The following is a 26,977-nucleotide window of genomic DNA, read 5'->3' as shown; positions in this document are numbered from 1 at the left end:
GACACCCTAATTAATCACTAGCTGAGCTAAACAAAATGACAGAAAACATGAACAAATAGTTCAGCAAAGAATTAGAGTCCATGCAAAAGCACCAAGCGAAAACCCAGGAAGTTAAGAATTCTGTTCGAAGCATGGGCAGTGTAAGTGATAGGGGGAGGGGACAGCAGAAGACCTAGAAGACAGACCGACGCAGGTAACAGTACAGTCTGAGCTGGCATAACATTAACAAAAGATACGGGCCCAACTGCTGACAGATGATGCAAAGAAGACCAACCTCAGATTAAAGGGAACTCGTGAACTGTGAGAAGATGGCGTGAATGGCATAAAAGAAGTTTTAGAAATCCTAGCAGAAAACCTTCCAAGTACTGGTAAAGAATAAACATACAGATGAGTGACACAGCCATGATCAGAAAAGAATATCCCCACATCACTGTCAAACTCCCAGAAGTCTAACACAATGACAGAATCTTTCCGTCCAACAAAAGTCATGACTCACTTACAAACATAAAACCATCAGAATTACAGCAGGCTTTTCAAAACAAACTTAAAAGGCCAGGAGAGCTTGTTGGAATGATGTGTTTCAAGCCCTAAAAGTAAACAGCTTCCAACCCAGATTATTCTATCCTGTAAAATAATATCCAAATTGATGGAGAACTAATGCATTTCCGTGACAAAGGGCACCTCTAAAAAGTCATGACGAGCAAACCGGCTCTATAAAAATTCTCAAGGATATTCTAGAAAGACACGATAAAATCCGTAATGCCAGAAAGCCCAGTAGAATGAACCTATCAGGTAAGATGAGCAGTTAAGCAGAATGGGGAAACCAGGGGAGCAACGGGAAAATAATGTGAGTACAAGAATAAGTCCGTAACTTTCCGTGATACTTCTAAATAGGAATGGTCCCAGTTCCCCAATCAAGACACTCTGGCAAACACGAACAAAAACCAAAAACCAACACTGCGCTGCATAGAAGAAAAACGTTTAATTAAAAAAGGAATACACACACAGAAAAGCAAAGGATGAAAACAGTATCTCATGCAGTGAGAACCTGAAAAAAAAAGGAGTAACTATCCTACTTTCAGATGAAGTGAACTGATTAGAAGATGCAAATACGGTCACTACATATTGCTTAAGGAAACAATTCAACGGGAAGTTAATTATAAACATCCATGCACCACACATCAATGCACCCAGCTTCAAGCAACGAACACTATGAGACACAAATGAGCAGATAAACACAAACACAGTTGTAGTGGGGACCTCAATACCTCACAGTCACAGACAGATCAACTAGAAAAAAAAAAATCAACGAAGAAATACCAGAGTTGAACGAAACCTTCCAACTTAATAGAGAGCTACAGAGTGTTCCACCCAACCACAACAGAATACACCTTTTTCTCAGCAGTAGTTACCTTCTCCATAACACACCACAGACTAGCACACAAAGCATGCTCGAGTAAATACAAAAGCAACAGAGTTATCTTGTGAATATTACCAGGTCACAGAGCCGTGAAACTAGAAATCAATGCAAAAAGAAACCAAGGAAATTATGCAAACCTGTGGATATTAAACAATATACTTTTAAATAACAAATGGGTTACACACGAAATTACTAGTTCCAAAATCAAATGATAATCCAAGTACAACCTACCAGAACCTATGGAAAACAGTGACAGAAATCCTAAGAGGGAAGTTGATAGCTGTGAATGTCCACATAACGGAAAATAAAAGTGAGTCCAAACAAATAACCTAATGACGCACCTCAAGGACCTAGAAAAACAAGAACAATCCAACTTCAAAACTAGTACAAAGAAGCAAGTATAAAGATCAGAGCAGAAATCAATGGAATTAAGATTAAAAGAAAAGAATCAATGAAACAAAGAGCTGGTTCCTCAAGACCAAATAAAATAGACAAATCCCTGTTCAATCTTACCAAAAGAAAGAAAAAAAGACTACAGCAATACAATTATAAATGAAAAAGGCAAAATCACAAGAGGCCTGCCAAAATCCACAAGATTATTCGTAGCTCCTTTGAAAATCTATACTCCAATAAACCAAAACATCCAGAAGAAATTAATATATTCCTAGATACATATGAATTACCAAAACTGAACCATGAATATACAAAAACTCTGAATTAGTCAAAAATATGCAATGAAACAGAAGTAGCAATTAAAAAAAAAGAAACCTACAATTAAGAAAAGCCCAGGTCCAGATGCATTCGCTCTTGAATTCTATAAGAACTTCAGAGACGCTCTAAGCCAATATCCCTCAAACTCTCTAATGAAACTGAAAGGAAAGGAGTACTGCCAAAGTCTTTCTGAAAGCTCGCACTGCGTCCATTCCAAAACCAGACAAGGACTCAACTAAGAAAGAATGCCGGGACCAATCTCTAACGGACACAGCGGCAAAGCTCCTCACAATACTAGCGAACAGCGCAACACATCACTGAAAAGTTCACACATCGAGCCCAGGCAGGCCTCATTCCAGGGAAGCAAGGACGGTTCAACAAACACAAATCAATGAATGTAACACATCACATACACAGACGCAAAGACGAAAGCACGTGATCATCTCAACAGACACAGAAAAAGCCCCTGATGAAATCCAACGTCTATTCATGATCAAAAGCCTGAAAATGGAGAAAGACCTTTTCTCAATCTGATAAAAGACATTTATGACAAATCTACTGCCAACATCACATTAAATGGGGAAAACCCAAAAACTTTTCCTCAAAAATCAGAAATAAGGCAAGGCTGTCCATTCTCACCACTCCTGTTCAATATACTACTCAGCGCTTTCATCAGAGCTATCAAATAAGAGAGGTAAAAGACAGATACAGGAAAGGAGGAAGTCAAATTACCTGTGTTCACAGATATGACCCTTTACACAGAAGATCCAAAAAATCCCACCGAGAGATCCCTAGAGGTAATAAGCACAGTGAGCAAAGTCAACACACAGAAGTCAAAGTGCTTCTGTATACCAGTAATGAACCCAGCAAAAGAGTAGGGAAAACATTTACAATAGTTTCAGAAAAAGATGAATGCCCAGAATTAACTTAACCAAAGTGAAAGACCTCTACAACAAAAACTACAGTGCTCGAAAATCAAGAAGACTGACAGACAAAACCAATATTGTTCGGGATAGGCACAACTAACATTGTCAAAATGGTCATACTACCAAAACTGATACACAGATTTAATGTAATCTCAATCAAAATACTAAAAGCACTCCATTCCCAGAACTAGAAAAAATCAATACAGAACAAGCGGAGACCCAGAAAAACAAAACCAATTCTGGGAAACAAGAGCAGAGCAAGAGGCATCACTATCCAGTACTTCAAGTGTTTCAAGTAGTATGACAAAGCTGCAGTGGCACGTATACACGGCCACTAACTACACTGAAAATGTTCACATTGCTTACCATTAGAGGAATGCAAATTAAAACAACAATGCAATCCCACCTTACTCCAGGAAGAACAGCTGCCATCAGTAAGTCCAATAAGAACAAACGCTGACAAGGCCGCAGGGCAACAGGAGCCCCGCTGTATTACTGGTGGGGACATAAACTCATACAGGTTTCCATCCCCACCGACAGTTCGTATAAACTATGAACAGGAGTACGGAGATTCCTCAAAAAACTAAAAATAGCAATTCCCTTCCACCTACTAGGTGTCCTCCCGAAGGAGGTACACACATCCTCTTACAATGAGACATGCATACCCACGTTTATAGCAGCATAACTCATAATAGCTAAATATGTCCCTCGACAGATGAACGGACCGAGCAAATGTATTTATATAGAATGAAATACTGCTCTGCCACAAATAAGGATAAATTTGAGTCATTTTAAGAAAATGGATGCACCTTGAGACCATAATGTTAAGTGAAATAAATCAGACACACAAGCTTCAATATTGTATGGCTTCTCTTCTGTGAGAAACCCAAGGCAACATAGAAGGCAGTAATAGGAGATAGATAAACCCTCTGCAACAGGAAGGGACCAAGACATAGAGGGAGGGGAGGGGAGGGGAACTAAAAAAAATTAAGAGGTGTACATAAAAATTTATACAAATAAATAAAAATCTGACTAAAGTTTATAAAAGGATGAAGCACTTCCTCTGCAGGTAATACCTCCCTAAGACAGGGAGGTATTAGTGTGAGAATAAACAAACAGATAATCAGTACAGGACAGAGAACCCAGGAACAGTCCCACACACATATGAATGCTTTGACAGCAGAGCAGTGAGGGAAGAGGAATCTTTGAAATGAACGGTACTGGATCAAATTACTATCCCCAAGAAAAAGAAGCTTACGTCCACAAGTGCTCTGGTCTTCACAAAAAGAATGGTTCTCGTCTCTGGGTTTAGGTGGTACTCTTCTTGTAAGATTAAGTGGAGGTCTCTGAGTTTAGGGTTCTCATTGCTGGGATCCATGCAAACACGTTCTAGTTCCGGCAACTTTTCTGTAAACAGGGAACACTTTACAAATGACTTACAAATTCTAAAAATGCAGAACACACTGTGATCCTTAATTCAAAAAATTAACCTTATCAATCTTTGGCCAAAATTTTCTGAGCTATAACTACTAATTTAAATTGGTGCCATCTTTTACAGGTATATATGTGGCAATATACATCAAAACATAAAACTGAAATAATCTGAGATATAGTTATATTTACAAAACTAAAGAAGAGATATCCAAGGATATTCACAGTACTATGGTTTACAATATGAAAGAAAATCTGAAAATGACTTCAATGTCCCACAGATGGGGAACTTTATAGGCTACACATCTGTCCTTACTATAATGTGATTGTTAAAATTAATAAAGGAGTAATACATACGCTGATATGGAAAGATCTTAAACATATTTTAAGTTAAAAATCAAAATACAAGACAGTACATTTAGTATTACAAGCAGTAATACCTCAGTTCACAAACGCTTCTGTGTGCAAACAATTTAGTTCACAAACAAAAGCGTGTGCTAAGAGTTTGCTTCCACTCACAAAGTCCACACCGAGTGACAAATACAACACAGCGATCTTCCCCGCATGGACACAAACGCAGCCCTCTTTCCCAAAGTCCTAGAGCAAATGAGGTTTGTAAGCGCATGTTTGTGTATAGCAGCGGTGTGCTGGAGCCAGAACATACCGGACCGATGGTAATGATCAACTGTGACATTTCTGAGTTATGTGAGCCTGTCCTGAATACAATCACTATTAAAAATTCAGTTACACACATTTTCAACTCATTGACACATTAAAAACAAATGTAATAGTGCACACTTGTTTCCTAGTTATTCTATTACTTTTTCCTACTCTCTCTTCTCCTGAGTTATTTACACCTCTTATATTGGTGGGGTAGAACTACTACAGGATCGCGAGTTACTGCTCATCTTTTTGCATCATGCCGATGGCCTGAGATTGATTATAATGGAAATATTTATACCAAGAAATTGAGGAAAGACTAAAAATTGTCCTTGTATCTGTTGTCTGTGGACAGTCTAGACTTACATGAAAAAATAATGCGGATCAAACTCAGCTGTGCAATTGTAACTAGTAACCAAAAAAAGAGGAAATAGTCTACAGGCATTTGAAAAACTACTATCTAATTTAGCAGAATAAGTTGCTCACCTCACTTACAAACAAGTAAAACTCCAATGTACATCTCGGCTGCTTCATTTTCACCTTGCTCTGACATTAATAAAAATATACACTGACAGTCGTAGCAGAACTACGGTTGTGTGTCCACTGCAATCACTGACTGCTTATGGATAACATGTGTTCTGCAAAATCACTAAAGCATTCTATACAAGTCAGTTAGGTAGAATTTACAATAAATAATACTGTATTTACTATTATTTGTAATTTGTGTACTATAGGATCATAGACGGCCTCAAAAAATCAATAAAACTTGTAATACCTTTGTGCATACGTATGTATACAAGTTTCCCAGAGAATTATTTGTTTAAATGTTTGCCAGCACACCCCTGCTTACACGTATGTATACTAAATCCTCTGGCATAGATCAAAAAATTATTACCATGATTCCTTTGAAGGAATTGAGGAGAGAAAAGGGAGGAAAACTTCCTTTTCATTTAATATCTTTCTGTATTTTTTATAATATCAGGACAACAGGACAATGGGTCATTTTGGTTTAGTCTTTAGATCTTCTTAAACCCAGGACAACTGCCCGAGCATGACTCCAAAGGCTCCCTGTTCTGAAAACAGTCCTCACCTTCAAACCTCCGAGTAAGATCTTGCTCAGTCTCGTCAAATGCTGCTGCTCGGACATTGTTGAAGAAATCCTTCAGGTAATTCAAAGCGTCTTTGATTTGCGCGTCCTCACTGATAATGAGGGTGTCATTATATTTCTGTAAAAATGAAAACTGAGTTTCAGTATGTTTTTAACATCAACACATTAGCTGTACTTGGTAAGTAATTACTTTCAAGAAAATGTTCACGTTTACTCCAATTGAGGTTTTAGGATGAACGGCCCCTACTGGTTCTACAATAAAACTTTGGAGCTATACAATACTCTTCTTAAAAATCTCAATTAGCTAGAAACATTCATGAGAATCACCTTGAAGTTTAGAGTTCCAACGTGGCAATGAGAAAACTACATGAAAAACATGTCATAAAAAGCAGTAACAAAGCAGATAACTTCTACTCTAAACCTGTATGATAACTAAGCTGTTCGACTTGATTGCCAAAGTCATCACTAAATTGTAAACGTATCCCTCAGAATGACGGTACTGACGACCTACACTGAAACGCAACTGAGGTAAATACATGCTAATTGAATGCATTTTTAAGTATTTTCAACTACAAGAACGGTTGGGCTAGGCGGGAGGGTGTCCAGGCCAGCCTGAACTATATAACGAGACACTGTTCCAAAAAAATAAAAGTTACTACAATCCTGGTTAATCACATACCCTGGGTATCTGAGCGCAGTTTACCAAAAGTAAGAACGCGCGTGCTTTAAGAAATCGCGGCAGGGCCCACTTCAAAGTCCCTAAGTGAGCCCTTGGTTCAGAGGGAGAAGCTGGCATTCTCTCAGCGCCCCGGAGATGCTCTCCCCAAAACACCTTTCCAGAGGTGGCATACCCGCAAGTGGGACGTGTACAGATACATGGCTTTGCAAATCCGGCTCTCTTCTTCTCTGTCTGGCGCCCGAAACACCATGCACGCTTTGTGAACCGCGACGATCCACTGTTCATATTTCTGTGTTCCAAACACTCTATCCTGAATTCGAAACAGGTAGCCTGGGGAGGAAAGAGGTGTTTTCACCGCGCGGTGCGGTCAGTCATCTCCGGTGCTAACACACCCTCTGTCTGCCGTGGATCCGCCTGTGCGCGTGCGCCTTCTCAGGGACGCCTCAGCCGCTCGGCTGAACATCGGGGCTCCGCTGTGACCCACACGTGTGGACGTGAGGGACAGGCCAGAAAGGCCCGGTCGGCCCTGTTCGCAAGGGACCTATTCTAGGGGCTACTCGAGAGTCAGCTCTCCCCGCTGCTCATGCTGAGCACAGGACAGTGAAATTTATAGGAGAGCTGTACTTCTGGCTGAAACCTTTCCCTCAGCCACTCATTTTTAAGAGGAGGAGCAGAGGAGCAGAGGAGCAGACCCAAACAAGCAGCACTGATGTGCTTCTTCTGCAGCTCCAGCGACAAACAAGGCAGCCAGGAATAAACAAGATGAACCGGCAAGTATGTCCTGACCCCGAGTACGTGTGCAAATAATGTGAGCAATTAAGAAATGAGTAGCTGTGCTGTAGGGTCGGTCACTTCCAGGGCTAACACACCTCTGTGAATGCAGTATTCGGACTGGCATAAAGGTAAAGGCAAGGCACCCGACAGGGTGACACGAATAATAAAGTAGAAATTCACGTGACTTTATCACCACCTCTGCATCCCTCTGCAACGTTACCAACGTCATACTGTTCCTGGATGATCTGACAACCTCCTAATTGGTCTCCCTATCCCTTGCTTATTTCTTCAATCCATCTACCTCCTGCCAGTAAAGGAATTTCCGAAACCACAGATGAGGAACTAGGGTATCCCACTACTTAAAAGCCTTTAGTGGATTTCTCTGGCCAAACCCCTCCATGGTGCTATGGTTTAAGTGCCTTCCAAAAGCTCATGTTTGAATAGTGGTCTCAGCTGAGGTGACAGTGAGATGGCAGGACCTTTAAGAAATGGACCTTGTAGGTTATTAGCCATTAGAGGGCCCTGACCTTGGAGAGGATGAGTAATTCTCATGGAATCCCAGCTAGTTAGTGTGAAAGTGCTGTGGAAGAATACGCCCCTCCTTCCTTTCTCACATGCTCCCCCGGGGAAGCCATCCACGACCAGGCCCTCCCCAAAGCTTGACGTGCTGTTGGAACTTTCAGTCTCACAAACTGTGAGCTAAATAAACGTCTGTTCTTTGAGTTGCCCAGCCCCAGGTATTTCATCACTGGAACAAAAAACCAAATACACTCTTTCAGCGGGGCGGACAAGATCTTCTGTGACTTGGCCTTGCCCACTTCTCATTCTTACGTCTGGCCACTTGTTTACCTGCATCGCACAAGACTAACGAAATTTCCCACATTCTCTCTAGTCTTCTGGCCTGTGCACACACAGTACAAAACAAACCTTTGTTTATTTGCCTGAAGCAAACCTGATCACCACCACTCACCCACCGAACACGCTTCATCATTATTATTTATTTATTTTGGCTTTCCCATTATCCAGACACGCCAGGAGGACAGGAACTATGTCTCCAGGTTTACACTGAATTCCCAACACCTAGCACTGCCTAGAACTGAAGGAATGAATGGATATGCTTGAGGAGCTGCTGAATAGAAGAGCTCAAGTAGGTGGGTATGAATGCCAGAGAGGTAAGCGAACTAGACCGTCCAGGCAGAGCTCCGGCTGTCAGGGGGTCCTCTGGGCAACATACACGATGCAACTGAACAACTCCGGAGGGCTAACCGGGGAACGGGGCAGTAAGAGAAACAGGCAGTGAGAGCGGGCAGACCAGCCCCACAACTGTAAGAACAGGTCTTAAGCTTTGAGAGAAAAGGAGAAAAGCAAAGCATGAGAGACACCACAGTGTCTTGCAGGTATCACAAGCTCAACACCTCCGAAACTCTGAACTCACCTTATCCCTGCCGAAACTGCTCCAGGTCCGGGAACCGTACCTCCTCCTGACCACACAGACGCCCGCCCAGAGTCTCGGGAGATCACGCGTCCCGCCCGTCTCTCTCCCCCTCGGACCCAGCCAGCCGCTCGACCTCGCCGCTCCGCGTCAGCTCCGCGCACGCCCTCCCGCCCTGTCCCCTCGCCGCTCCGCGTCAGCTCCGCGCACGCCCTCCTGCCCTGTCCCCTCGCCGCTCCGCGTCAGCTCCGCGCACGCCCTCCCGCCCTGTCCCCTCGCCGCTCCGCGTCAGCTCCGCGCACGCCCTCCCGCCCTGTCCCCTCGCCGCTCCGCGTCAGCTCCGCGCACGCCCTCCTGCCCTGTCCCGCTCGCCGCTCCTGCCTCTGTGTGGCCCTGTTTGTTAACTGGTGTCCTTACACAGCACAGCACTCACCGGTCCGAAACACTCACTTGCTTCCCCGTGCTTTTAGAATAAAATCCAAATGCAGGCTGGCCAACCAGGCCTTTCCTGGAAGCACCCCCCACTCTCTTTTTTTTCTCTCTCTTTCATTTCACTTTTTTCCACAACTCAAATGATTACCAAGAAATGCCCACAGCTCCTAAAATTCACTGTGTTCTCTCTTCCCTCTTCGCCTGCTGAACCTTCTGCCTCCCTTCAATCTCTCAGCTTGGTCGCCTTCCTCAAGGCTGTCTTAGGTATCAGCTCCTCTGGAACGCCTGCCCTGCAACGCAACCCAGGACCAAGTTCCCACGCGCTCCCGCTGCCCAGCTTGTAACTTCCAGACACAGGGAAGCTCTTTGCGTTGGCTCCCACCGACTGACGATGGGCTTCCCGAGGGCAGGACTATGTGTTCGGTCTCAGAGCATTCGTTGCCTTCCACAGCACATGGTACCACAAATGTTCTGTGAAGGACAGAATAAAGGGGAGGGCTGAACCTGATGACACCATGAAGAAGTTTCAAAAGAAGAATCGAAGTTCACCCCCTGGTTTGAATCTGAACCAACAGAGGAACGGGGGTTTCACGCCATATAACTAAGTGAAGACTGAACGCTAATGCAGATGGCCAAGACGTGATAAACTGACACTTTTACCCTATTTTTCAGGTGGACAGGTCCAGGTGGATTTACTTTGGATTTTCAAAGGAAAAAGGCAAAAGAAGGCTTCTGAAGAGCCTATAATCAAGGAAGTCCACATCTGTCTACGGGCTGAACCCAAACAAAGCAAAACAGACATCAGGGAACAAAGTATGGCTGTTCTCAAGTAGACAGGATACAAAATACGAGACTGATCTCACTGAGTTACAGCGGAACTCACCAAGTTCTTCAGAGACATTCTCTGCCAGATGCTCTGTCTCCTGCATCAGCTGACATAAAATCAGTTTAAATCTGTTGGTAGTCCGTGGTTCCACTTTCCTGGAAACTAGAGCCATCAAAGGAAAGTGAGTTTTTTGGGGAAGGACAGACCATCACTCGATGTAGATATCAAACTCTCCTCTGCCTTCGTTACTTCCCCTGGAAAACCACAGGTTCCGGCTCCCTGGCAGGTGGTCTGAACCACACAAGTACGGTACACACTTGCAACAACTCCCAGCTGATCGCTCCGCTGCTGACAACAGCGTGCTCCAAGGCCTCGGTCTGCCAGCTGCTCGCTGCGGCTTTCCTGCGCCCTGCTCCGACAGGCTGAGCAGCCCTCGTGTGTAACTGCCACCGCCAAGCTGCTTCTGAGCGTTCCTACTCTCTCCCCCCACCTAATCCCAGTTGGTCCTTTATTCATCATTGACCCCAACACTGACTACTGTATTATTTCAGCAAAAACTCACTAACTGCCTATGATGTGCCATGCTCGGGCAACAGAGAATTGAAAAGAACACACCCCAGGCTTCACAGAGGGCTGCACTCTTACAGGAGAGAAAAAGAGGGAGCCCACCACCGACATCAGAGTGCTATAATGTAAACACTGTCCGTGCAAGGCGTCACGGAGCACAGGAAAAGGAATACGTTGTCTTGGGAGGGGGCGGGGGGTAAATACGGGAAGAAGAGAGCGAGCGAGAGCAGGCCTGTGCCAAGGGCGGCCCGGGCGGGTGACCGCAGGAAGGAAGCACACGATCTGCCTGAGGTGCCCCAGGAAGGCGGCCCGCGAGGGTTATCTGGTCTGCCGGGAGGGGGCGCCGACTCCTCACGGGTAAGTCCTCGAGAGGAACTCAGCCGCGCTCCTTCCCCGCTTCGTGCGTACTGCGCGGCCATGCGCTCTCACTCGTAGGACGAAGTCATACACAGTTCCCTAGCCCTTGGTCTCTTGCAGGGCCAGTATAATAATGAAGTCAGCAGACACCGCTAGATGATTTTAGCTCAAAAATCATTCTCTGACCTTTTGAGGATGGATACCATAAAATCAGGTCATGTCAGCTCTAATTATCCGATATACATTCAGACAGCGATGACCACGCTGTGTCTGCCTCAGGCACGGAGCATGGACCCAGCCTTTGGCCACCTACGTGCTTAGATTTTCTCATCACCTCTTTTGTCTCGCTAGCACCTGTATAGAGATCTTGTGGGGCAGAAGTGTAGGAATGCTTGCTCCTTACAGGTCAGTTCACCCATTAACAGGAAAACACCTAATTTAGGGAAGAACTAGCAATGTGGCTACATCCTAAGTTTGGGTTTAAACATTTCCTACTAAACAGATACAGGGTCGAACGAAGAAAGGGTGCGGCACAGGTAGGGTTAGCAGAGAGTAACAGTCCCAGAGGCTGGTCACCGGGCACCCGCTTACTTTTCTGGGGCTTAGAAACCACTTGCTCCAGCTCCTCCAAGTTTTCTCTGACTGTCGCTATCACCGAAGCATCAAGGGAAGCACACAGCTTGCAGATGTGGGCCATGGCTTCCTCTACGTTCCCGGCATCTCCAACACCGACAGACGCAGTCAGCCCGATGACCTATAAAGCGTGTTCTGACATTAACTTTTTCTAATAGTCTCTATGGCACTGCAAGAAGAAAGGTCCCATCAAGCAAATCACTGCGTAAGTGCAAGAGTCACAACTCCTCGGCTAAATACCCATCAGCACAGGAAGTGCGACGAAGCCCTTTCCAGGCAGGGCTTCTCTTCTCTGCAGTTCTGTGCTCACTAGGACGTGGAGAACAACACCCAGGAAAGGAAACGGACTAAAACCAGATGCAGCCCCAGGCTAGGCCACGTCGCACTGGCTGGACGTCCCTGGACAAGAACCTCCAATTTGTGTTCGTGTGGGAAACAACATCTGTTTCAAAGGATAGCAGTGAAGAATCAGTCAGGTAACTCCCACTAACAGCCAGTCGATAACTACTGAATAATCAATTCATCAGCAAGGAATCTACTTACCAGTGAAGCTATTCCAAATGAACAGGCTGTAAGAAATGTGACCACTATAAAAGGGAACGTTTTTGTCTGGGCACGGTACTACATTTAACTTGCACTTCCTAAACGGGTCGCTATGAAGGCTGCAGAACTTCGTACCATGTACAGACACACATACCGTACATTCATGGTTCCCAGCCTCACTTGAGCCAGCCACGTTCCCAAGGAACTCTTCAGTATTCCCTTTCCGTTCTCCCTGATTTCGGTTCTTCCGCTGATTTCAAATCCTCTCCACTCCCTCTCTTGTCAGTATGTTGCAATTCTCAGCAGATCTTATCTCAACAACATACCATCATGATAAACTGTGATACAGTTTCTGTGTATCTGGCTCTCCGTGAATATTTACCTGTTTGAGGGCCAGGGCTGGATCTTTTTTTATACTTGTACCACAAGTGCCTAGAACAGTATTAAGGCACATGGCACATACAGACGACTTTCCATAGCCACGGTTTCTGCATCTGCAGATGCAACCAGCAATGGGTCAAGAATACTTTTTAAAATTTTATATGCATCGAACATGGAGAAACTTTTTTCTTTGTCATTATTGCCTAAACAATACAGCATAACAATTATATTTACACAGCATTTACAACACATTAGGTGTTATAAGTAATCTGGAGATTATTTAAAGTATATAGGTGAATGTATAGGTTAAATGCAAATATAATGACATTTTATAGAGGAAATTTGAGTACCTCTGGTTTTGCTATCTACGGGTACCAAAGGACAGTTAGTGAATAAATGAGGAATGAATGAAGACTGATCAGGGAGCTGTAATAATACGGATTTAGTAACCGGGAAGGACGAGCTCAGACGTGGCCACGAGCGCGCATGCCTAGGACTCAGGAAGCCGGCAGCGCCTCTGAGCACGGCACCGACTGTGGGGATACCTGGGGCAACGGGTCTGAAAACCCTCCGAGCTTCTGGTCCAGGTAATTGAACATGATCACATTGTACGGGTGGTGTTTACTGGTGTTGTGGCACTCATCAAATATCATCAGGGTGAAGACGGACAGTGACGGGACGGTTCCGTTTTTAAGATTGTTCACAAGAATCTGCGGTGTTAAAACGATGATGTCACTGTTCTCAATAGTCTGTGCCACTGGGACATTCTCGGCTGTTGCTCCAGAAATGCCCGTAACTCTGTACCTGGGAAACAGAAGAGATTCCCTATTACCCACCCTGCGGTGAAGGAGGAGACAAAAAGATACAGCACTGGGTCAGAAGAGCAGCTGACGAAGTTCCTTCTAACGATATAGATGACTAGTTAAGTCCTTAGCACAAAATCTGACACACAGCAAGCGACTCATAAATGCAAGCTAGTTATAATTCATAGTAATATAAATATACAAGGCTGATTTCTTAGTAATATAGGGGAAGGGGAGGGAGATAACAATCCCCCTGGGATAGTTCACAAAAGCAGCTATGACCTCCAATTAGTTCACTTCATTTCGAAGCTATTTCTAATCACAAGGACAGATTTCTTCAAAATATAATTGCACCTTTCACCTGTAGATGTCCATAACTTCATTCTCGGTATGTTCCCAAATCTGTGCCGGCATTGAAAGCACAAAACATCATACCGGTAATTTTTCCCACTAATTATTATTTTTTAAAACATTATTTTCTTAACACCAAAGAGCATTTTCTCGTAGTATAATGAAAATTGACCAAATAAATACATAACTTTTCAAGTCACTGAGAAAAGCATACTTAAAAGAAAAAAATCATATACATTTAAATCCATTTAAGTATCAGTTATCCATTAAGTCATTCAGTTACCCTATAAGACCAAATCAAGAGGGTTTAGATTTCTGGTATATATTTCCAACAAAAAAGATTTGAATCCATAAAGGAATTATATCTAGATTATATTAAAAAGCTGGATTTACTATGAAATTTTAAAAATTATACCTTTTAAAAAGCAAAGCAGAAAACACATTAGCTAGATGAAGCTAGGAAAGGAAGCTGGAGGAAGCGTCACGCCTACCCAAGTCTGTCGAAGTGTCTGGAGAACACCGTCTTCTGCTGTTCGTACACGGGGACGTGGTTGGCAAAGAAGACAACCTTCCCCTTCCGGCCCTGTGAGAACTTCTGCAGGTGATGCTCACATATAAGCAGTGAAACAAAGGTTTTTCCACAACCTTTTAATACATAAAGAGAAGGGAAACATGAAACGAGTATTATCTTCGCCTTTCTGTACAGAGGTGTTTCTTTTGGCTCTTCTCACACCCTCAGGGTGACAAGTAAATGGCTCATGTGATGGATTAATAACTACAGAATTTAAACTACTGGTAAAAAACATCCCTTACTTATGTAAGATATACTTAAATAGCTAGAAGCGAGAGCAAGCAAAAAGAGTGTTTTATTGTCAATGTTCATGTCTTTTAAAATACATTGAGACTATATGTACAAGGTGGTTCTCTCACACACAAATGAAACAGGAAAAAAATGGAAACTTTCATTCAATGAAAGAAAAGCAAAGGAAGAAACAAATCACATAGTAATGGCAATTGGCTTACCAGTAGGAGCACATATTATTGTATTTTTTCCTTCCTTAGCAGGGAAAGCAAGCTCTAGCTGGTAATTTCTTGGTTTCAAAGGGCTGTACAAGTTAGTAGAAGGCATTTCTAATGGACAAAAGAAACAGAATTACCGAACAGTTACTGCTCTGAGGAATCATCCCAAAAGCTATAGTCTAATAAACATGAATTCTGATTCTAAGTCACAAGGGCCTTATTTGAGGTTTCACATCTTGTCTCTTACAACCAGTCCAGCTTCTTCACTGACAGGAAGAACAGAACTCTCTCATTCGATGAGACAGTATCAATGACAAAAAGGGGGGAAAACATAATGGATCATTTCTTAATCATAAAGCCTAGTAACGTTAAGCAAGCATGGTCTAATTCAGGGCAAGAGAGGTAATTGCCATTCAGAAAACAGCGTTCGGAACCAAACAACAAAAGATCCTTGCATGACTGATGAAGAAAACTGTACTATTAATGTTGGATTTTCAAAGCAACTTCTTACTGAAGCCACGCTTTGACTCTTCGGGCTCTCAAATAATTATTTTCTCTCAATGTAACCAGAAATTTTAAAAAAGTACTCTTTATCTCAAAACGTATATATATAAAATATTATGAAGGAGGAAAAACTCTGAAAATCATTTAGTAAGTTGAACCAATTTACTTTATTTTTTCAGGGACCGGGGGCGGGGGGTTTTCCGGTACTGGGAATCAAACTCACGACCTTGCGCTTGCCAGGCAGGCGCTGTGCCGGTGAGCTAAATCCCCAGCCCCGAACCAACTCACTTTAAAGAGAGGTTTTCTAAAAGAATAAGAGAATTAATTTCACTTCAGACTTGCAAAGATCTTTACACGGTAGAAATAAAGCAACATACTGATTGATTTTATCCTACAATGACAAAAAACTTGCATCACTCAGTTGCAGTGGAAAATTTATAAATTTTCTTTTAATGATATTATCCTAAAAATCCTATTTGTTTCCTAACACCATTATTAATCTTAATTCCCCTCTTGATACTCTTTCATGAATGCGGCATATTATGCAACCGTCTGATCTCCGCATAAAGCAGCCATGAAAATATGTACCCCTCAAGAGCCATCCGAGTACCGCGCAGGGCCACGGCTAACTTTTACAGTGCCGTGGGGGAGGGGAAGGCGCTCCCCGAGGACACAAGTGCAATGCAGTTTCGCACCCAGCGGAGGCTGCATCTCAGCGAAGCACGTTTGTGCAGTGCACACACCTCATCAGCTGGCACAGCAAGCCCGGAATCTTGGAAGAAAACTGAGCAAGTAGCTCACAAACAGAAGCGTCTTTTCAGAACAAAAGGCTGCTTTTGGGTTTCAGGACATTAAGGTTCCAGGAGAACTCCAATTGCATTCTCAATACAGATATGTACATACCTGCTTAGTGATAAAATAAGACTTAAGAAAAGGTAAGAATAGAAGCAATAGCCATGAAATAAAACATTGATATTTCTAAAGGATCTATTTAATATAAATTCTTTTCTTTCTAACTTTGCCTTAAAAGCCTTTCGATAAGGCTATAACTTGAGGCACTGCAAAAATCATCCCCACACAAAATACATGAAAAGCATCATTACGGAAAACAACGCCAGGTACCTGCAGGTGGACAGGGGCTCTGACTAAGACTCTGCTCTTCTGGATCTTCCCGGTAGAAAATCTGTACTTCAGAATTTTCCATTGAATCATCCTCAATGACTTTCATTTCTACATCTTTCACACCTTTAGAGGATAAAAAAAATCTTAGAATATTAACACAACCTGACTATAGCTGTGACTGTGAAAGCCCTACAGAGTTGTAACACTAAAATTTTAAAATTGTATTGTGATTTCTCACAATCACACCCTTCACGTCTTAAAACAAATAAAAGAATCAGTTGAGTATGAAGTTTTAATTTGGTATTTGAATTCCAATGTCATTTAGAACGGTATTACTCAAAGTGCGACACACGGAACCAGCAACTTTAGGAGCTTGTTTAAAACATGAATCTTGAGCTCCTAGGAATCAGATTCTATATTTCAACAAGCCTTCTAAGGGATTCATATTTACACTAAAGAAAAGACCTTGACCAAACAGACCCCATGTCCTCTACCGCTGACACCCGTCCCAAAAACTAGACGAGTGATACTGGGAAATGAATCCCGGGCACTGTCTTGCACGTGCTCTGCCACTGAGCTGCGTCCTCATCCGTGTGCCTGTGTGTGTGTGTGTGTGTGAGCGCACACACGTGCATGTGTGTTGACAGACAAGCTCTTGCTATATCATTCAGGCTGGGCTTGAACGTGGGATCCTCTTGCCTCAGCCTCCCACGTAGCTGGAATTATAGGCATGTTTCACTGCACCTGGCTAGAGCAACTTACCTAAACAAACCTAGGCAAAGCTAACTCTGAGATATTCAGATGTTTATCAGACACAGCCTTCAAAATGAGGCTCGCGTGTCAGGAAAAAGTGCTCCTGATGCTAAGTAAAAGTGGGTAGAATGAGGGAGGCCCCAGGTGGAACCAAGAGGGAGACACAGCGTGTTTCTATACCTGTTACTGGTTCCCTTCAGAGCTCTTCCTCGGAATCTCCTACCTTCATCTATAATCCACAGTTCACTGAAGATGTTCCCATTTCTCTCCAAAGCAAGTTTCAAAGCCTTGGGCCAGTTCTCCTTGTCAGATCTGAGAAGGCACTCGGCCAGCTTCTCCGCACCTGCCATGGGCCCCTTACTGGCGCAAACCTAAGCAAGGCAAATGCAGACGCTGGCCAAGTATTCCAACACTTCTACGAGTTTTCACTGCGGAAGTATCAATTCAAATACTATTTGATTTAAAATCACTGTAAGTTATGGTTCAGGGAGTATTAGTTATCATTTCTGCCCCATTCAACACTGTCTTGTCTTTTTCTTCTTCTGCGTGTAACACTAGTGGTTGAATCCAGGGCCTTTTACGAGCCCCCACCCCATCCTTTTTCGGTCAGGGTCTCTCTCGCTGTGTTCCCAGGCTGAGCATCTTGATATCATCACGTCAAGCCAAGCTCTGTTGTCTCCTCTTAGTTCTTAAATCCAGCATCATCCACAACATTAGGAAAATAATCCACCTCACAGCCATTCACACATGGACGTATTACCAAAGAGGGATATTTGTAAGGATACAACAAAATGCTCAATGGTTTTCTCAGGGTGCAGGGATTTACATGAATTTCATTATTAACTAGGGGGGTGGGGATTTAGCTCAGAGGCACAGCGCCTGCCTGGCAAGTGCAAAGTCGTGAGTTTGGTTCCTGGTACAGGAAAAAAACAAAAACAACAACAACAACAACAACAACAAAAAAAAAAAATCATAGTAACTAAAGCTCATTGTGCAATGATTATATTCCAGGCTTATTACGTAAGCATTTCGCACATATTTTCTCATTAGCCCTTATGAAATTACCATATTAATGTACTATAACTACCTGTGTTTTATGAATGCAGAGACAGAAGCTTAAAGAAGGTGAATAAGTTGCCCAGGATCACGGCACTCCAAGCTGGGCTGGCGTTTCACTAGAATTTGTATGTGACGAGAGCCTACATATTTAACTGCTTGTCTATACCCTCTTTTCTTTTTATTTGATGAACTATACAATTTTATTTAAATTTAAATAAAACTTCAGAGAGTACGGTAATTTTAACTGAAATAACTCCAGGTAACTATTCCTTAGATATGAGCATGTTTGTGTGTTTTTCCTCCTTTGGTATAAAACAGGATATTTCCCATATTCTTATTACTTCCTCCGAACCTAATATTTCATGTTAACTTACCTGCCAAATTTCTTCGCAATCCTGAGCGATTAAACATTCAGCTATTTCAGGGAGGATTTCCGTTGGAATAACTCTGGCTTTGAATTCTGGTTCTAACCGTCTCAGAAGTGTTCTGTGGTCCTCTAACTTTTCAAGGTTTTGAAAATCCCAACTTTCAATGGCTTCATAAAGTCCAGAATAACCTGAGAAGAAAGGAAACAAGGACTTTTATAAGACCAATCAGAAATGCTTTGACATTAATATTATAACTCGTGTTTCAATGAACGGTGCCAGTACTTAAACACACTCGTAAGTTACTTCAGTTATCAATACTTTTTCAAAAAGAAAACATTCACTTTAAGTACGTAACAGTTTAGGTCTTCTAACCATGTTTACTATCCTTTAGGAGAAAGTAATAATGACAAATTTGCAGTTTTAAATTTGATCTTTGTATAAAGACCCAATTTTTAATTTTCTGAGGAAACTCCATACTGTTTTCCACAGTGGACACATGCGGATTGAATCATACTACCCAGAAATCCCGTTTGGTATGTTCCAAGAGAACTGAAAGCAGGATCTGGAAAAGACATGCCCACCCTCACTTCACACCAGCATTGCTCACAGAAGCCAAGGGGTGGAAGTAGCCCGTACGTGCATCACTAGATGCATGGACAAACAAAATGTGGGGTTCGGCAGGGGGCACAGCTCAGCTCCACAAAAAATAAGAAATAAAAAACTGGTGTTACAGCGTATATCTAGATGTCCTCCTAAGGCCTCGTGCTCTCACAGGCGGCGTGCTGCGGAGGTGGCCGGATCACGTGTGTGTGAGACTGAGTTACGGGTGTAAGGACTGGATTACTCCACTGATAGATTTGGCACAGTTCTGACTGTGGATAACGGCAAAGCCATCGGCATGTATCACAGCAGTAGAAATTTGGAGGATGCTTAAGGTAAGGTAGGGTATGAATAAGTCAACTATTCATCCTAGAGGAAGAAGCAGAAAACCAAGTTTCAGTTGACGATAAAATCAGAAGATTTAAACCCTTTCACCTAAAACTATTTTGAAAAATAAAACCACATTACTTTCCATAAAACTGAGTGTGGTGGCTCACACCTGCAATCCCAGCACTTGGGAGGCCGAGACAGGAGGACTGCTATATAGCGAGTTAAAGGCCAGCCTGAATTATATAGCGAGACTCCATCTCAAAAAAAATAAACCCACAAAACAACCGCAATCATAGTATGTACAGGCCTCCTGAGAAATTCTAGTATGTAAGAAAGGTAGTGCATTTTTCACATTATGTTAATTTAATACATCTGCGTTTCAGCACGATGACACCAGTGATGGTAGATGCCCCATCATCAGAACCCTCTTCCTGTGGTAATGATAAATTTTCCTTAATTTGTCCATCTTTAAGTCACACTACTACAATGAAAACAATAATGTTAAGATAATGGCTATCTTCAGCGCCCCTTACCTGCACTGACTTAGGCTTTTTTTCTTGGTACCGGGAATCAAACTCAGGCCCTTGCACTCGCCAGGTAGGGGCTCTGCTGCTGAGCTACATCCCTGGCCCCTGAGCTAGGTTCTTTATACACTGTTTGCCACACTGAAAGAAAATCACCCTTTGGCTTCTCTAAGGCATGAGAAAACTGCAGCATCAAACAGGCAGAGTACTTGGCTAAAATCTAGATAGTAACTGGGTGATTTAGTATTGAAGCTCAGTTTCTGACTTCTCATTCAAATCTCTCTGTAACAAGTTATTCCCCAAAAGGAATGCCATCAGTGGATCCATGTTCTAGCTCCACATTTTTATTAATTAGCTCTAGGACTCACCGTACTCTTTTCTAACCCTTAGTTTCTCTCTGTACAGAAGAAGAGAAGTTAGAGTAAGTCATTTCTAAGATATCTTTCATCTCCAGGTGAGACTGACTTTATATACAGAGGACAGAGATTAAAGAACCCATTGTAGCACTGAAAACAAATTTTAAAATTATGCAAGTTGGTCACGTGACAGAATACTTGTAACACATAAATAAACTAGCCTAATAAAAAGTACACATGTGAACTCACTCTTCGTGAGAACTACTGTATCTGAACACTTGTGTACGCATTCTTTTTCTTATCCCTAGCTTGCGGCCAAACACACCACTACCCATATGTGATTTATCACTCGTTTGACTTTTTCTTTAAGATCGTAGTTGCATGGTATATTTGCTTCTCTAAACAGTGTACGATTAGTTTAGCTTGTTTGGGATTTTATTTTATATAATACGATATGTGTTTCTCTGACTTTTAAAAAATTTAATATTGCATTTCCAAGATTTACCTGAGTTGTTGCCCATAGCTATTCACACACTTTCTTGTTTTTGAGATGGAGGTCTCGCTGTGTAGTCCAGGCTGGCCTTGAACTCACTACGTAGCCTAGACTGTCCTAAAACTTGCAGTGATCCACCTGCCACAGCCTCCTGAGTGCTGGGATTCCGGGCATGCTTCACCACACCTGGCTAGATATTCACATACTTGCATTGCAATACATGGACCATCCCGTGAACCTTACAAAACTTATTCTCCTCTTTTGGAATTGCTTCTGTTTTACTTGTTCCTTGTTGTACTATTATAAACAATTATACTATGAACATTCTTATTTATATATTGTGAAATGTATGAGAGTTTTTCTAAGGTACAAACTCAAGAGTGAAACCTGGAAAGGATACCTGGGAGTTGAATTCTATAATATGATGTCAAATTATTTTTCAAAAGAGTTGTCAATTTACATTCTATATAGTAACATTTAAGGCTTTCCATGACCAAATATTCTCCTAAGCTTTAACACCGCTGAACTTCTTAAGTGGTGGGTGTAAGACGCTGTCTCACTAGGTTTCTAACTTATAGCTGCCTAACTGCCAATTAGGCTGAAAATATTTCCCATGTTTATTTGCCTTTCACGAATCTTATTTTATGAAGCATCTGTTCACACCTTTTGCTCAGCAGCTGTTTTCTTTCTTTCCAGCTGACGTAAAAACCTTTTTAATTTATTCTGCGTATTACTCCCATGATGACTGTACATTTTACAAATATGCCCTCCCACTTTGTGACTTGTTTTTTTCAATTTCTTTGTAATGTTTTCCGATAAACAGATGCTAATTTTAATGTTACCAAATTTATCCAGTTTTCTTTAATGGTTACATGTTTTCATGTCTTATTTTATAAATCCTATCATGCTCTAATATCAGAACAATACTATTCTATATTGATTTTTAAAATTGCCTAAAAATTGCCTGTTTTCATGAAGTCTTTAAATTCTTCTGAACTCACTGTGTGTGGAATGAGACAGGAATATAAACTTACTTCTATGCACGTGGATACGCAAGTTAGGGTTTATTCGGTTGTTCGCATTATCACACCTGTAATAGCCCACTGCTACGTACTGAGCAGCTCCTCATTTCCCAGTGATTCTCTAAAACATCAGGTTTCCATAAATATGTGTCTAAGTGGGGGCTCCCTACTCTACTCCACTGTCAGTGTGGTGATATCAGGACGAACACTGCACTGTCTCAATGCTAGGAGTTTTGTGTGTGTGTGTGTGTGTGTGTGTGTGTGTGTGTGTGTGTGTGTGTGTGGTCTTACTATGCCGCCTAGGCTGGCCTCTAACTTGTAAGCCTTCTGTCTCAGCCTCCCAAGTATCTAGGACTATCAGAACATGCCTCACACCCAGTTTTATATTAAATATTAATATCTAAAAGGGATGCTTCTGATTATTTTTAGGTTATAATTCTTTAGCTTTCCAAACTCACTGAAAAGGCATATAGGACTTTTATTAAAATTGCATTAAATATATAGATCAGGGCGGGGAATATAGCTCAACAGCACAAGGGCCTACCTGGCAAGCGCAAGGTCCTGAGTTCAACTCTAGGTACCAGCATTCTGACGCTTCAAAGTAATATACTCTGTGGGTAAGAAGAACGAACTCACCTGCGTGGTTTAGGGCATCCAAAAAGCCACGGAACCAGCCTTCCACCTGGACCTCCAACAGCAGCTTGAGAAAAAGCGAGGCAGCCTCCATGGGACCCTTGTTGTTTTTCTCAGCGTGGATACACTGCACCTCATCTACAAACAGAACAAAGAATGACTCGTCAAACTACAAAACTAATCGCTAGAAGAAACCCAGAAAGGGCAACCAGACCTTCTAGGAGGGAGCAGGGATTGTCACAAGTCACAAAGTCGAAGAAACTTTGGGAAGACAACTAATTCTCTACCCAGGCTGACACTGCCCACTCTTCACCAACGCACCCTTTGCACCCTTGATAAAAACTTCAAATGTGGCATGGAAATGCTAGAGTACATGCCAGATAAGGTCAGTCTGCCTGTCCCTCCCTCTTTCTATTTCCTCCCCTGGGGACTGACTCAGGGCCTTCACACAGGGATACATCATCAGTTCTTTCTCAAAAAAAATTTTTTGTTCTGAATTTTGACATGGGCTTTTACTAAGTCCCTCAAATTGCCCCTGCTGGGGCTTGAACTTGCGCTCCTGACTCAGCCTCCCAGAGTGCCGGGATCTGTGCGTGGGCCACCATCCGGCTAGTTTTTCTAGGAGATCTGAAAAGTCTTCCCTACAGCAGGGGAAGCACAGCAGCGCTGGGTTACAAGCAAAAGCAAACACGTCTCTTTCTCAAAAGGCTGGCACAATTGCCAGGCTGTAAGTGTCCAAGGGCACGGCCCCTCCATGGCATCAGTGAGAATTATAGTGGGCTCAGCGGGTGGTGCGACATACAAGCCGGACATGGTGGAGACGCCCGCATTCCAGGCACCTGGGAGGGTGAGGCAGGAAGGCTTGCTGTGAGTCTGATGCCCGCTTGGGCTACACAGTCAATTCAAGGCCAGCCTGAACTACACCGTGAGACCCTGTCTCAAGAAACAAACACAGAACAAAACAAAACAAAAAGCCACAGGACACTCTCCTGGTCCTTTTGCAAGTTTTTGCTGTGAGGGTGGGAAAACAAGAGAAAAGAGAAAGAGAAGAACTAAAGAGAAATACAGTGAGGCCAGTTAGCTGAAAACTATCTACCGAGTTGCTGGTGCTCACTCTGACTTTATGCGTGTAACTCAGCCTAGGGACAGTAATCACTGCTCAGTGGGATCTCACGTTTGATCATCTTCCTTTTTTCCCTACTTGATAGAAGGCAAGCTCTCAGGGAATGGCAAGTGGCCTGGCTGGTTAACCACCACCTTCTTACTAGAGATTAGAAGCGGACTCGGCACTCAACGACATCGAAGGCTGGCTGAATGGAGAAGAAGGAACGCCTAACTGTAGTTAACAGAGATTTCTGTCCGAGTCTCTGTCTCGGTAACAGTAAAATTAACTCTTGTAAAGCGTAAAGTGCAATGGTTTTTAGGGTTGTGAACCCATTCTTCCTACTTAATTTTAGTACATTTTCATTACTATAAAAAAATCGTATACGCATTAGCAGTCACTCCCCCTCTCCCCTCTCCCGCCCTAGGTAATCACTAGTCAACTTGGATCTGTAGATCTGCCTACTCTTGACATTTCATGTGCAGGCAGTCACACAACATACGATCTTTGACTGACTTCTTTCACCTGGCACCTTTTCAAGGTTCATCCATGTTGTAGCATAGATTATACCATGCTTTTTATGGACCCAACATATTTATCGCCTCCTCCGTTAATATGCATTTGTACTATAACCGCTTTTTGCTATGAACGTTTGTGTACAATTTTTAATGTATGTACTCATTTACCTTGGGCATATAGATAGGTGTGAGATTGCTGGGTCATACGGTCACTCCATTTCTGACATTGTAAGGATGTGTCAAACTTTTTTCCAAAGGAGTTTCACCGTTTAACATTCCCACCAGCAATCTAGGGAGATTTCAATTTCTGCACATCCTTGTCAATGCTATTTATTGCCATTTCTACAGTTTCCTGTGGCTTCAGTCACAAATTATCACAAACGAGGTAGCTTAAAACAACAAAAATGTATTTTTTCACAGTTCTATAGGCCAGAAGTCTGACATCAAGGTTTCAAAGGGGCTGTCTTTCCACCAAAGGCTCGAGAAGAGAGTGCATTCCTAGCGCTTTCTAGACCCTGATGGTTGTTAGTGTCCTTGGTTGTGACCTCTTCTTCAATCTCTGCCTTTGTCATCTTCTCCTTCTCTTCTTCCTCCTCCTCTTGTTCCTCCTCTTCCTTCTTCTTCTTTTGAGGCACAGTCTTGCTCTGTAGTCCAGGCTGGCCTCAAACGTGCCGCGATCCTCCTGCTTCAGCCTCCCAAGTGCCTTTGTCTTCATATTGCCCTCTCCTCTGTCTGGCTTGTGGCTACACCACTCCAGTATCTATCCCTGCCTTTATATGACGTTTCTGTCTCTTTGTGTCTATCCACGGCTGCCTTCTTATAGGGATACCAGTCATGCTGGATCACCGGTCCACTTTACCCCAATATGACCTTAATTAGTTCAGCAAAGATCCTATGTCCAAATAAGATGACCGTCTAAGGTACTGGAAATTAGGACTTCAAAGTCTCTTTTGGGGAAGGATACAATTAAACTCACAACAGCAACATATTTTCTCATTATCCCAGCTTTCCTGGACTCATGACCCCACTGACTCCTGTAAGTCAGTGCATCCTATTCCTAACCTCGGTGTTTATGGCTGTGTCGTCACTCTCGGCTGCTTGGCCTCCCCTTAAACATGCCACTAACCACCAGTGTCACACTGCGTGCAAGGCCGGATCCACCCCAGCCACTGCGGAGGCCTTCCCAGAGACACGACCTTGCTATTATCGGTGGCAGTTTAGATAACTCGATACACGGAAAGGTCCATCCTCCTGCTGGCTGGCCCCAGTATTTGCTGCTACAGCGTAGTGATAATTTTCTCAAAAGCACAGTGAGTTCAGTGCAGGAGAAAATCCTCGGGGGAAGTTACTAATTCAGACTGCCTTCAAACAATTCCTAAGTAACTTGCAGGTAAAATGCTGACGAGCATCATAACTACCCCAGCTCCCAGACCCCAAGAGCAACTCTGCTCAAAAATGCACCCAAACCCAAGCTTGGTGCAGATGCCTTCGCGGCGCTGCCCATCTTTTTGCTTGAAGGTGTAACTCTCTCCGTATCTACTTTACAATAAATTCCACCTACGCTTCTGCACAGCCCACGTGTCTTGACAGAACTCTTTCATGAAGGGCAAGAAGAACAGAGAACCAAGGAAGTGAAAACCCAGTTTCCTGGCAACACCACTGATTCCTCAGCTTATAAAGTGATGCTTCTGATTAGTTAACAGGCGCTTAGTAAATTACCTCTCACCCTAACATAATGCCTGACACAAACCTCGTATCTAAATTCACAGAGCGCACAAAGAATGACATTCACACTGGTTTGTTAATGCTTCATCCAAGGGTTCCTAAAGAGGTCCCTTCCACAGACTTTTCAGATACCTACGCTTATAACCTACATGGGGATTAAGATGCCATTTTAACTGCTGGTTTCTTCTGGTCTACTGAAAGAAACAGTGAACGCTTAAATTTTTTTTTCTTCTTTTAAATTTTTTTTTTATACCAACTTTGCATGCTTACATCTGGTAATGTGAACAACTAATTTGAAGACAACAATATGCAATATAACAACCATCGCTGAATTGCTATCATCTGGTTTAGTGAAATTGGGCATCGTTTCTAATTTTTTTCATTATTTTTTATTCTCTTTAAAATTAAAAAACAACTTTAAAAGATGCCATTTTATTACTGTTCTCTTTGTACCCGGAACGCGGCGGCCGCTTCTGCCGGGGTTATTTTCCCTCCTCACGGCACGGCCCGCGGTCCTGCCCGCCTCGCTCCGCGCCCTTCCCGGAGACCCGCACTGGGAGGCGGAGCGCACCGCCGGGCCCCCCGAGCACCGCCCGGCTCCTCCGGGCGGGCGAAGAGCCGCCGGACGCCGCTACTAAGCGGCTACTTCTCAGGGCCGGGAGTCTGAAAGATCGACGGAAACCCCTCCGCCAAGGACCGCTCGCGGCGGGTCTGCGGACCGGTCTCGGTCAGTTCAGCCTTCTCGGTGCCCCGAAAGTGCCCGCGAGAGCCGGCGGCGGGAACCCCCTGGGCCGGCCGGCAGCTGGCGCGGGGC

At 43.1% G+C, this 26,977-nt stretch overlaps 1 protein-coding gene across 1 annotated transcript in view; it reads right to left on the bottom strand.

The window, feature by feature from the left end:
• The window catches only part of Ddx58 (DEAD (Asp-Glu-Ala-Asp) box polypeptide 58), a gene marked incomplete at its 5' end in the record, with an annotated part of 41,630 nt that extends 18,674 nt beyond the window's left edge, over nucleotides 1-22,956 (bottom strand). The window contains 12 exon segments of the mRNA XM_013522945.1: nucleotides 4,316-4,464; nucleotides 6,239-6,374; nucleotides 7,108-7,265; nucleotides 10,457-10,561; nucleotides 11,915-12,077; nucleotides 13,426-13,684; nucleotides 14,526-14,679; nucleotides 15,058-15,165; nucleotides 16,681-16,803; nucleotides 17,657-17,804; nucleotides 18,867-19,048; nucleotides 22,822-22,956. Of these exon segments, the coding sequence (XP_013378399.1) occupies nucleotides 4,316-4,464; nucleotides 6,239-6,374; nucleotides 7,108-7,265; nucleotides 10,457-10,561; nucleotides 11,915-12,077; nucleotides 13,426-13,684; nucleotides 14,526-14,679; nucleotides 15,058-15,165; nucleotides 16,681-16,803; nucleotides 17,657-17,804; nucleotides 18,867-19,048; nucleotides 22,822-22,956 (1,820 nt within the window).
• Nucleotides 22,957-26,977: the final 4,021 nt, after the last annotated feature.

This window comes from Chinchilla lanigera, unplaced genomic scaffold, assembly GCF_000276665.1.
Source record: "Chinchilla lanigera isolate Chin_1 unplaced genomic scaffold, ChiLan1.0 scaffold00071, whole genome shotgun sequence".
NCBI classification, from domain to species: Eukaryota; Metazoa; Chordata; class Mammalia; order Rodentia; family Chinchillidae; genus Chinchilla; species Chinchilla lanigera.
The sequence above is the reverse complement of the archived record's forward strand: the minus strand, read 5'-3'. Positions and strand labels throughout refer to the sequence as shown.